Source organism: Gavia stellata, chromosome 3 (assembly GCF_030936135.1).
Source record: "Gavia stellata isolate bGavSte3 chromosome 3, bGavSte3.hap2, whole genome shotgun sequence".
NCBI lineage: Eukaryota > Metazoa > Chordata > Aves > Gaviiformes > Gaviidae > Gavia > Gavia stellata.
In genome coordinates this window covers 28,251,661-28,264,853 of record NC_082596.1, presented here as the reverse complement: position 1 = coordinate 28,264,853, position 13,193 = coordinate 28,251,661, and the positions used below count along the sequence as shown (strand labels likewise).

General features: G+C 38.7%; 1 protein-coding gene across 1 annotated transcript in view; it reads left to right on the top strand.

The window, feature by feature from the left end:
- The window catches only part of NECAB1 (N-terminal EF-hand calcium binding protein 1), a 68,211-nt gene that overhangs the window by 54,450 nt on the left and 568 nt on the right, over positions 1-13,193 (top strand). Inside the window, exons 8-12 of the mRNA XM_059836351.1 lie at positions 768-844; positions 5,788-5,841; positions 7,376-7,488; positions 9,597-9,674; positions 10,697-10,788. Coding sequence (XP_059692334.1) covers positions 768-844; positions 5,788-5,841; positions 7,376-7,488; positions 9,597-9,674; positions 10,697-10,788 — 414 coding nt within the window. The remainder of the gene's footprint in view (positions 1-767; positions 845-5,787; positions 5,842-7,375; positions 7,489-9,596; positions 9,675-10,696; positions 10,789-13,193) is intronic.

Genomic DNA, 13,193 nt, shown 5'->3' with positions numbered 1-13,193 from the left:
GGCCAACCACAGCAATGACCTTACAGCTGGGGCCCTACAGTAGGTCTGCCCTACAGTAGGTCTGCTATCTCTCTGCAGGAGGAAGAAAGATCCTATTGCCTAAGCTGTTTTGGCCATGCCAGGATACGTAAGACAGTCTTGACTGCATTTGTTTCACCTTCACCAGTGGTCTCAGGGGAAAGAGGAACTGCAGAAAAGACATAGTACATGGTCCCGCCATGGGATGTATTTGAAAGGAATCCCAGAGACAGGCTTGCTATGCAGCAGAAAAGCTGACTCTTACTTTTATAGAAACTTTCAGGTAAAGAAGATTAAGAAATGGCAAACTAAGAAAAATATGAAGTCAGAGAAAGCTTTAACACCCCCACAACCACACCCCCACACCCCCACACTCCCCACATACCAAGTTGATTCTGCGTTTTGAGCAGGTGGTGCTCAGGTTATGAGCTGGTTCCATCTGCAGAGGAGAACATTCTTTTCTTCAGGTATCAGAATGATTTCATAAGCACTGGCATTAATCTAGAATGTAGTTTTCATTCTGTATTGGATTTCTATTCTATCTTAAAAAGAAAGAAAATAATTCATATAGTCAAAATCATGCTTTCCTTTAGTTACACCTAAACGAACATTGAACTAGTTGCAGCACAATCTTCAAGAAGCAAAATAAATTGCAAGCTAAGCTAAACTCTTTTATAAAATAAATGAATACACTATGTTCCAGCATTTAGCATCATTTTATAAATGTTCATTATTTATATTTTCCAAAGGTTGGATTGAGGAAGACAGCCAGTGGATGACCCAGCTAAACAGACTCCAAAAGCTGATTGACAGGCTGGAAAAGAAGGTGTGTATTCCTTTTCACCTGTTTCTTCTCTTTTTCAGTAAAGCAATCCTTAAACCATAAATGCTTTCCATGTCCCAGTCGCAGTCTTTCCAATCGATAATGAGTGAAACTTCAACATCACCTAAGAGAGCTAATACTCATTAAAATCCTACATATTCCTTTCACCTTCTTCTTTCCTATTTCATGAAAGCATGACATAGTTTTCCCAAGCTCCTCTTTCCCCTTCCCATCACAACAGATCCAACTTTTCATAAAGATCTGGAAAGTCACTTTATTCTATGACTGGAGGGTGTTATTGTATTTAGTTATGCTTGTTTTGGGGAACATGGGACAAGCCTCTCTTTTTAGGATCTCTTTTTTTTTCTCTTCCTCTCCAAACTTTCCCACTAAAGCTTGACAGAAAGTTTTGTTTCCTCCTTCCCCATCAGAGAGTACTAATTTATAAAGATTAAACCACTTTCCTAATAAGTACAGTTCAGCCAAAAGCTGATGCAAATCCCACCATACTGCCTGGAAGCTGTGGGAGCCGCCCCAGCTCCAGGGCTGCACCAGCCCCCAGAGCCCTGAGACTGCCTGCGTTTCCCACACCAAAGCACAGTCCTCTGGGAGTCTGACAAATGACCCATCTGATCCAATGACACCAAGGCTGCCCAGGACTTGCAAAAACCTGAGCAACATCTGCCTGTACAGAAAATACCTATTTATTTTGTTTTCAATCAGATTTTGTGCTACCCTAGGTTTTAAAAGTTGGTTTATGTCTGTGTGTGATGTCTTCTTTTTTTTTTTGGAGAAGAAAGAAGAGCAGAGGGAAAAGTAAGGTATAAATTCCTGTGTTGTTCTCTATATAAATTGTCCCTATTGAAGGACAGACAGACAATTTCAGATAGGTGCTAAGGGAGTGGCTGAATTCAGTGGATTTTGGTTCCCAGGGGATTTATTCCTCCTGGTCCACTGAGGCAAGGTTTTAGGTTGAAGTGATCTCAGATCCAGGAGTTGCTCCAGTCCCAGTGCGGCTGATGCTGCTCCTCCCTGCAGGTCAGTGCTAACCAATGGTGAGGCTGTGCATGTACTCCAAAGACATGGATCCACGCATACCGGCACAGGCACCTTCACCAGCACCTACAAACAGACAGGCAGCACTCGCAGAAACATGAACATGCAACAGCCTGATCCTGTTCCTTCTTTCCAGCTGATCAGGATGGACATTGCCCTGTGAACATTATCATGGGCTTCAAGTCCATCTAGTATTTGTGTCCAGACCTATGCCCCTTACCCAGGCACTGGCTCAGACCTTGGGTCCTGGCAGACAAGTGTCTCCTCCTACTCACCCGCTAGTCCCACTTGAGTTCAGTAGCAAATTATATACCTAGAAAATAGTTACATATGGGATTTAACAAGAAGACAGAATAAACTCTGGTGATCTGGGACGGGGCTCAGCAAGACAAGCATGCTGACCTCTCTCTGCCATTGCTCCCTCGCAAATGAACAAACCACCCCTAATTACTTTTACCCTTTGGTCCCAGCTTGGGTCCAAAATTTGGTATTTCTGTCATCTCAGCCTTATTACTGATTAGCTGCATTACCTATACGGTCACCCCTCGCACTGCTGGCCTTGCAAGACTCTGCTCCCAAAAAAGAGCCCAGTACTCCCTTTGGTTATCCCTGAGGTCTGACAGTCTCTTGCATTGCTTCTCCTTAACCAGCTGTGAAATTACACCATTCCTTGTGGCACTGTCTGTAACTTCTGTCAGCTTCTCACTCTGTTCTTTGCTATGCTCAGCAGCTCCTCATGGTCTGCTCAGTCCATTAAGCCTCTGGCCAGGGCATACTCATCTGCCTGCACGCAACAGCTTCCTCCCAGAGGTCATTTCTGCATGAGAAAAGCAATTACACAGCAGTTGCCACGTTAATGACATTTTAGTAACAACTTGATTTTTTCTGAAGAGCTATAAATTGGATTTTGAAATGTCAAAGTCCGTCATGAAATGTAACTCTTGCTTTTGGTCCAGCTTTACTCCCAGCTCTGCTTTGGAAGCAGCAGCTCGCTGGCCTGCCACAGTGACTTCCCAACATGGACTGATGCCGAAAGGAGATTAAAGAAACTTAACATTTAAAAGAATGTTACTGAAAAAAGAAACCTGGCATACAGCAATAATGCAATGCAAACGTTACAGAAAGCAGCCAACCATTTTGTAGTAAATAAACTTACAACAAGGATGTTATAAAATAATCAAATCTGCTACAGATAAATGACAGAGAACATCAGTTTGAAAAGGAGCTCAGTGCCAAAGGGAAACAGTGGCAGGGCATAGACCTTCCATAATTATCTCCTTATCAATAAAAAACTTGAATAATAAAACATAGCAATTAGACAAACCTACTTTCACCGATAGACAGACTATATCCACCTTTGCCTAACTTTACATCTGCTTGACTTTGTATCTCATGGCCAGGTCTAATTGTGAGAGGTGAGAAGTTCACCATTTCTGCAGCTTCTCCAGGACCATCTCCTTTGATTGTTCTTCTCTTGGCACTTCTTTCTGGCCTCTGTGAACTAAAAAACCCCGATTTGCTAGGCATGCAACTTAGAAATCATAAAACTAGTCCTATACAGTATCCTAAGGCGTATTAAAAAGACTGTGAGAATTCTTTTGTATTAACGACATTCCTCATTTTATGACTTGTCCTCATTTTATTAGATCTTATACTTCATTACAGTAGGAGGAGCACCCTGTGATCCATGTTTAAACAGCATCTAGCAAAACAGTGTCTGGATCATGACTGAGACAGGCACGTATTGCAAAAAGGGTGTCGGTGCCTCTTAGCAGTAGGAGACTGTCAGCCCATCTGCTCTGTTCTAAAGCAAAGTCAAGAAAAGGCAAAGTCAAGAAAAACCAAAGCTGATCACTTGAATGACCATTGACTTCAGACTGAAATGAATTAGACAGAAACATGAAGTGGTGACTCACTTCTCACCTGGGATGAGGCCATTATATATGCCATCTCTCATCAGTAACTTCATCATTTTTAGCCCAGGTGGTGTTCCAGGTTAACCCACCACATCCAACCAAGCATTACATTTCAGCTGTCTTTCAGCAGCTACTAAAGCTCTTCTTTTTGACTTTGCCCTGAAGCAGATTAGAAGGATCACACAATCACACCAAGAGGCAATTTCATAAGCTACCACTTCTCAGCTAGGGTGAGGTAGGACTGAGGAGGCATTGTAAAGCCCCAGCTCTGAACCGCAGTCTTGGTCAGTTTTCATTTCCAGGCTGCACGGTAACTGTCTGGCAGGAGCTTTCATCTCCGCATTGGGCTACTTCACTCATGCTCAACATCAAGTCAGCTGATGCCTGAGCACTCTTTCCACACAGATAAAGACTATGCAGCAGTGCTTGCATGCTCCTGTCTGTGTAGACTTCCTTCATCTGTGTAGTCATGCTCTGTCTAATGACATAATATTACTGAAGAACTCATATAGATTATTTTTAACTTCTTAAGGGGACCAGCAAGGTATCCATCAGTGGTTCCTACTAGAAACTACCTGGTGAATATTTGATTTAGTGTTGTCTAACTCTTCTGCTGTCTTCTCTCAAAGGTGAATTTAACTATGAATCAATCTCATAAGTGGTCTTTTTTTTCTCAAGTTCTAAAGTTATATACACTGGACAAAACAGAATTATTTTCTTGCTACCTTAAGTGAAAGTTTGCAGTGCAACTTGAGTCATTCCTTTCTTCTCTTATTCCATATGTTTCCCTGGAAAAAAATTGCACTGAAAGTATAGAAGAACTACAGGAATGTGCATTTTCCCTCAGGGTTTTTATCTGAAGTGTCTGCACTGACAAATGAGCTATTAAGGCTGGGTGTTTCCCATCCCCCCTGCCCATTTCGTGCCTTTCTATGCACATTCCGCAGGAGAAATACACAGCAGTTACTGCGTGACTGCTACTCCACTCCCGCCTTGCTCTGCCATCTACTGCTGGTGGAGGTCCCTTGTTCGTTTGAATTCCACCTGCACACCTCTTGTTGGCTTTTCAGCGAGCCCAGTATTTGTGCTGGCGAAACGCCTGCTACCTCAGGTTAATCAATCCTCACCCAGCTGGAAGCAAAAGAAAATTTTTTATCTTTGTTACACAAGAATCGTGTGCAATGAGAAGCGAAGCACCACTAACAGAGAGTGCATTTTGCTCCAGCTGCTTATTGCAAATTGATCTGCTTTTTTTCAGGCATATGGATATTTTTCAGAATATCCATATGGCACTGGGTTAGAGGGTACTGCATATGCCTAGCATGTAAGTGATAATTTTGTGTGCATTACTAGATAGTGTTTGCATGAATCACTGATTCATGAAGTGTGCATCCAGTTTGCGTGTTAAGCAAGCGTACTTGTGTCTCACAGATGCAGCTGTTTGCTGCTGCCCAGTTTGTCCTTAGAAACAAGGGCAGCAGTTCAGAAACCTGACTTGCAGCACTGTGCACATCTTCTTCAATGCTAGAAAACAGTTCCTTGCAACTATACCCCCCCCAAGTTTCTTTTGAATAAAGTTTTATGATGGCATAATCGTAGCTAATAGTTCATTTCAAATTACCATCCTTACTCATCTCCATAGTCTGTATGACAATTCAAGAAGGTATCTGTCTTTTCTGAGTTAAGTCCACATACGTTTGTGAGCAAGCGGGTTTGTTACAAACCAAAAATTACCTGCTCAGCATTATAAATAAAACTTTACAGAAGAGCCTGGGTTAGATTTAGCCACTGAAATGTGCAAGAGTCTGCAAACAATGCTTGTGTTTTACTTACAGCTAATAAAGAAGGGATTTAATTATAACTTCTGGAGATATAACAGAATCTAGCTATTGGAATAGCTTGTTAAAAAGGTAAGACCAGAATACAGCTGTCATATTGCCTTATATTTCTATTTTCTTTTCAACTGCCTGAAAGGACCTAAAGCTTAAACCATTTGAAGAGGAAGTTTTGGAAGAAAATGCAAAATCTGTAAGTGCTTTACAAGATAATGACTTTTGACATTTGATTTTCCATGTCAGGTATTGAGACAACAATCTCTTTTGTTAAAAAATAAAAATAAAAAAATCACCATCCTCCCTTTTCCCAGTGGTAAGAATCCATTTTAGTCAGCAGAATACATTGTGCAAGACACAACACGACAAAACTTAGAATATGTGGGCAAAATATTTATATTAATTTTAGTGTTGTTTTCAAAGGATACAGTGAGCCAAAAACTCAGCTCACATAAGGAATAAAAGCTGTCATTTACAAGATTTACCAAATTTGGCAGCAGTGTTTATGGGGTGATAGCTTCTCAGCTCCCGATCACCTAATGCTGCACACATGCTTTAAATCACAGGTGTACAGCCAGCCTCCCTTCCTCCCTCCCAAAACTGCTATGGGAAGCCTTATCAGAGAAGACGGAAGAGTATCTAGTGTTAAGCAGTAATCAATATTACAACTTACAAAACCAAAATCATAACCAGAAATAAACTTACTTTTATTAAGTTCATGTCCCAAGATCAATTTTTCAAATACAATGGCATTCCTAAATTCTGGGCTTTGATTCTAACAAAATTCAAATCAAATACACAGGAAAAAAATAACCAAAATAGATGATCCATCAAATTCCTTACTTCATTACAGGAGTTGTAGTAGACTTTTTTCTTTTTTAAATGAGATTATACAATATTGCCAGACAGGCTGCTTATGATGGAGGGATAATCCATGAGATAACAGTATCAATAATCAAGGCAGAAACAAGTCAAAAAGCTGTACAAGAGATGAAGTTGTATTAATTAAGAAGCATGTGGTATTTCTTTATGTATTCCATTAGTAAAATTGACAAGCTTCAATGGATGAATCAATATGTAAACTACTTACATTAGCTAAATGATAACCATAATAGTTCAGGACAAGTAAGTCTTTTGTACTGCCAAGTGTTTCCATAGTTCTGTTTATAAAGATTGTCCATTTTTTGCAGAAAGGGGGAGGAAAAAAAAAGCTTCTCTAGTCATCATTTAACATGGGCTACCTTAGGCATCTCATTCAGGTGTGAGTCAGAGCTCTGAAAGGCAAAACTACAAGAGCACCTCAATGAAATGTAACACTGCATCCAATGTATATTGTGGGAATATGCTCTTATCTCAAACCTCACACCTGCTTGCATACAGATTGATCCAAGGAAACATGCTGACTTCATTGCTGAATATTCTGAAGATAAACATTTGCTTTGCGCTCTTCTGAAAAGGCTCACTCATCCAACTTTGGACAACTCTCAGTTTCTCTAATTTTGGGTGTTTCCATTCTGAGCCTCAGCCTCCTGAGATATGAAAGCTACATTCGGGTGTTTCTACTTCTCCACTCCAAAGCACTAAAACAGGGACTGCAAACTTTGAAGGAACTACTGTGGGGTTTTTTGATGATTGTGTTTTTTATTGTTTTATGACACACTTTTCGGAGTTTAAAGTACAAGGAATTCAGAGGATAATATGGCAGTAATATTGTAATGTTTTTGTATCAGCACATAATGATCGTTCAACGTCAAATGTCTGTGATAGAAGAAGAAATCGAGGAATTCCGTTTTGCTCTGAAGCAGTACGTGGAATCTGTTTCTGCTCAAGGTGGCTGCTTGCAGTAAGTACAATGTTATTGTTCTTCAGCTGAAGGAAGGAATGTAGTTTAACTTCTTGAATAACCTTTAAGTGGAGCTGAATTATTTATGAAGAAAGAACCTGTAACATCTTTCCTGGCTGGTTATGCATGTGTGTAAGACAGGGCTTTTCAAAGACAACTAAAACCAGAAAGAGATGTCAACGTGTATGTGCAGAATTTAAGTAGTATCACAAAATGACAATACAGGCTATCCCAATGATGCTAAACAATCTTTTAAGCTTGTCAGCTCTGCAGGTCATCAATTCATGGCTTCTGGAAGCTCCTAGGCTGACACCCTCTATTGGAAAACTCATTTGACAACCTTCATTTGTGCTCACCTGGCAAGCGAGCAACTTACCAACTTGTTTGCCAGTTCTCTGCTTGGAAGCTTTCAGAAGCTTCCCTTTAGGCTGTCATTTTAAAATTTTCATTCATAATAAAAAATGGGAAAAATTAAAAAGCAAAATTTTCAATGTAATGGTGTATTTCTGCTTTGCTCCTTTTAGAAATAAATAAAACATTAGAACTGGGTTAAGAATAAATTTTAGTGACTCACCACTGTACTGAATTTCTTAATTTAACATACTGGAGAAAGCTACTACCGCACACACTGCAGACTATTATGAAATAAATATTTTTATAATGTGTACACAGGATCTTCCTATATATGCAAAGGCTTCAAAGGCTGCCTATCACATCCCTAATTTATGAGCCTTGCTGCTATGAGATTATCACACTTAGGATTTTATCAGTGGTGTTCACAGAGACCAGAAAAAGTAAGTTAAGCTGGAAGAAGAAAAGAGTGACCTTTTTGCAGTGGTTTACTTGTAAAGGCAGACTGATCAGGAAAATAAAATTTTCATGTGTGCCAAGGGCTGGAAAAAACAAAGAAGAGAACCTCCCAGTCCCCTTCCAAAAACGAACATCCAGCAAAACACTGTAGTGACTGCAAACTTGTCAGGGGAGAGAGCTTACATGACTGCAGAACGCAACTTAACAAATTAGGGCAAAAAGTTACTTTCTTTCCCAAGGTTACAGGCATTCGGTAAGTCTGTAATGCCACCTACCGGTTGATTTTTACTGTAGCTGTTTATGACATTGACTTGGTTTTTTCAACAGCTCTTGATATTTTGCTATTTTACAATGTACTTCCACGTACAGCAGGAGAAAACCAATAAATCATATGATTTATTGCTTATTACAGTATGAAATATAATCTGAGACCAGTTTGCAAGCACATCAGTAGTGAGATCAGCAATCTCACACTTGGGCACTCAGAGAAATACGTATATATACTTTTTGTGCTAACATCTAAACACCAATTTGAGTACCCAAACGCATCAGTTACCCTACATGCTATAAAGCTTTTATGCTCAGGATAATAAGCGGGGTGATTCTGTGTACAGGATCAGCAGATATTCTGTGGGTCATTTTTCACCCATGATAAATCGTTAGCTGAATAGCACAAAAACAAGTAAATAGTACCGAAAGGTATTATTTAAAAAGTGTATCTGCAGCAGACATAGGCCTGTCTGGCTTTATACTTCATTACTATTTGCTTTCAAAGCACCTAAACTCTAAGCCACTTCGATGCATCTCTCGTACAGAAAGATGACTTGTCACAGTGTAATTCTTCAATAGAACAGCACAAGTTACTCTATGAACTTACTTGAACTGCTCTCTCTGTGAAATAGGCTGTATTAGCCGATTTTCCCTGAACTACAGTTGTTTGATTAATTTTCTGTATTACTGATTAGCATTTCTTCAGATAAATGACACTATTGGAGCAATATGAAAAATTAGTTTCATAAATAAGAGTCCATCGTAAGTGTAGCAATATAAAATATTAATAAATAAAAAGCCATGAAAATACTCCGAGAGGTTTTTTTTTTAAAAAAGCTCAGATAATTTGCAGTATGTGATCACTTATTTGTTAACTTTATTATTTGGGTTATTTTTTGGGTTTGGTTTGGGCTTTTTTTCAAAAATCACTGCCTTTGGTTCCTACTTATAAGTAATTTGGAGCAAGATGTGTATGTCCAATAACTTTGTCATGTTTGATTAAATTAGTTCTGTCCTACAATTCTTAGTGTTTCCATACAGAAGCTTCCAAGTGATTCCCGCTTTGTTGTTTATGAGTTCTGGGAGAACAGCAATGCCTGGAATAGGTAAGTTTCAGGTTTTTGGTTTGGTTTGTTTTTTTTTGTAATACAGAAAGTTTTGAAGGTTAGAAAGCAATTGTGTAGAAAGATTGAACACAAATTACTTTAAATACTGCTAATCGATCTCTTGCTAAATATATCACAATTCATACTTCAGAACAATACTTCAGTTGCCATAGACTAAAATATACTGAAACATATAAATGAAAATGTCAGAAAGGCAAAGCTAATTCAAGTAGAACATAAAAAGTCTGAAAGTAAACAGAGAAAGGTACAGCATCACGTGGACGTTAGTTGATGACAGACAAAAGAATAGGGAAGCAGCAATATTACCACACTTTAAAGATAATGAAAGAAACTAGAGGAGCCAATGACTGAGACAGGAAGTGCACCATCCAGCAACACACTTAAGCATGCAAGCAGTCATGGGGAACTCTCCCAAAGCTTCCCAAATAGACATCACAAAAACTCATCTGACAGATTCCCAGAATCTCTTTTGAGCCCAAAATAGAAGTTATAATGACTAAAAGTCCTACCAGCCAAATTCTAGCCTGCAGCAGGCAGATGGCTAAGAAATTAAGCAGAGACAAGAAGATTTTCCTTAACTACTTTTACTATTAAAAAACCGAACAAATCCTATGATCCTAAATCTGTAGACGGAAACCGTTCTGAATGAAGATGGAGAAGTCTCTTAAAGCTTAATTTCTTTCCTTTTGAACAAAACCCCAGTTCAAAGTTTACTTTCAGAAAGACTCAAGAACACTAGTAACACACGTCAACACTATACTGGGTCACAACCAGGAGGTGAGCATCAGAGTAACAGTTAATGATACAGAAGAAAACCTGTGTTTAATATAACATGCAAGCACTTCACAGCTTATCTGGTCTCCTCTCCCACTATCCTCACTGCCTAAGTTTTGAAGCACAAAATCTCTGTTACAGCATTAATCGTAAAATTTCTTATGCTCATAAAAAAGTTTAGCCCCTTTAAAAAACTTCATATATTCTTATTTTTTACAATTATTTAGCCACCTTCAAATGAATTACAGCAAGACATTCCAAAGAAGTAATGTGGACTTCTTGGAAACCCCAGAGCTCATCACAACAATGCTAGTCCCTGGTAAATATCTATTTTTCACAAAATTCTGTTTGTTCCATGTGAAAAGTTCTGCTGTATTAGTGCATTCCATATGCGGGACCACTGCCTAATACCACCCTTAGTCAGATCTTCTTTGGTAAAGAATGGAGGAGAAAGGGGCTCCAAATGTTTTTATTTTAAGCACAGAAATGTAAACTGCATCAGCAAGAATAATACCCACAATGCTTTATTTTATATAGTACAAAGTTACGCTAGCATACACTATTGAAGAAAATATCTAGAGTAAACAACACTATTTGTGAATAGTAAAATAGACCTGTTTAAGCTTTTCAGGCAAAAAATCGCTTGCTGATGAGGAGTTCAATTTAATCATATTTTCATTGACTGACGCAGGTCTTAATTACTAATAATTGACATTTGCTAACCAATTCATTGTACATGCTTCCTGCTATGTTAAAATAGGGAAAAAACAAACTACTTTGAAAAAGCAAGGTGTTAATGATTCCAAATCACTATTTCTAATACAAACCAATAAGCATGCAACATCTTCTTTCTCAGAGAAATGATAGTTAAAAAGAGACAGTGCAGGATGAAGCAAAGCAAGCGTCAGTCCCACATTTACAGAGAGAGGGCAGCAGAATTTTTATCCTAGGCAATACACATATACTACAATGAAACCCTGATTTCCCCTATGTCTGAGTACAGACTAAATTTAAAGTAATAAAATCTCACCTAGTAGAAAAAAAATTACATAGTCCTATACCTGGGGTTTCCCCTTAAAAGAAACCAGCCAAGACATTTTCAGACCTCATGAGCCTGATCTGAACATGCAATTATATGCCAGGGATTCCTGCAGTATCAGGAGATTGCACTTAATGAACCAAGAATCCCTTCAAAACTTATCTCTTTCTGGGAAATTGCTGGATTTAAGACAAACTTGGCTGTAGGAAACAACGCGGCCTTTTCCCAAACTTCTTTGTGTCCAAGAGATAGACTGGGTATGACCCAGGAGCATTCCAGGGGTGGTTACTCACAGCTAAAGCACAATTAACATAAAATAAAATGTAAACATCATTTATAAGTGCCTAAATATAGAAGTGTCTGAAATTGGATTCAAAATGCTCGTTAAAGCATCCACTCTGACTGCTAAGAAGGATTTCAGTCTGCAGCACTCTATCCTGGCAGACGGTTGCCATAGAAACAGCATTTCTCACTGTGTACTCCTTGCTGGAGAGGGCAATGGGAAGTAATGCATTCACAGTTATTTTTACAATTTCATAGATTATCTATAATTTAGAAATCTGTGCAGACATTTGAACTTTTGTTTCATGGAAAGTACTTCCCATGTTTCATCTATACAAAACATATTTGTATTTGAAAATGTTCATGAAGTAAAAATGATGGCTGTAATGCTAACAGTATACTTTGTGAAAGGATTGTAGACACCGTGAAGTGATACCACTGTAAAATTAGGAAAAAAACCAACCTGTCTGCAACTAGCACATAGATAGGCTCTATTTTAAAAACAAATTTACCCTAGCTCAGACACATCTACAGTTTTTTACACATCTGGTTAACTACAAACTGAAATAATTCTAAATCGTAATCCGAATCTGATTCAAAGATTACAACCCAAGAGTCTTCACTCAGGTCATTATTTAAAATTAATAAGGATACACTTACCTGGCTAAGAATGATTCAGGAAGACATGGGATTTCAAGACTGTTAGATCCAATATTATCCTAAACCAAATTCATTCACCATTAGTTAATAGGAACCACAACCTATTATAATCACTTGCACATCTGTTAACCTACCAGGTTGCTTCAGGCCAATCTACCAGGGTGGCATGAATCACTCATCTTCAGTGAATGCCTAATCTTTGTATCAGATCTGGACTTGAGGACACTGGAGAGCCTTTTGGTGATGAAAACAAAAGCTATGGGAAAACTGTTGAACACTTGACACTGTAATCCATGAAATAAACTGTTAAATTGGCATTTTTTTGGCCAAAATTCATTAATCCACTGATGTGTCAGAGACTACTAGGCTTCATAGCCCAAATTCAGGTAGGATTCTTAAGTATCTTCTCAACATTCTTCTTCAAAAATAGCATTTTTCAGAAAAATGCCATAAATTGAAGGATTTATGGACACATTCACAGAAACAAGTTGTGTTAATGAATTTAATCCCCAAACTGTGTAGTGCAAAACCTACTGAGCCTAGAACACCCCTCTGCTAAGGGGACTTGGCATCTCAGATACAGTCACAATTCCTTCCCTTCCTTCCTGTCTCTCTCCATAAATCTTGTGGTTCCTCTCTGCATAAAGTTCAGTTTCAAGAGGGCAAAAGGGAGGGACTGTGGAGAAGAAGGACAAACGTGTTTCACTCCAGCCCTGTCTATAATCTGGTGATTACAGATCTTC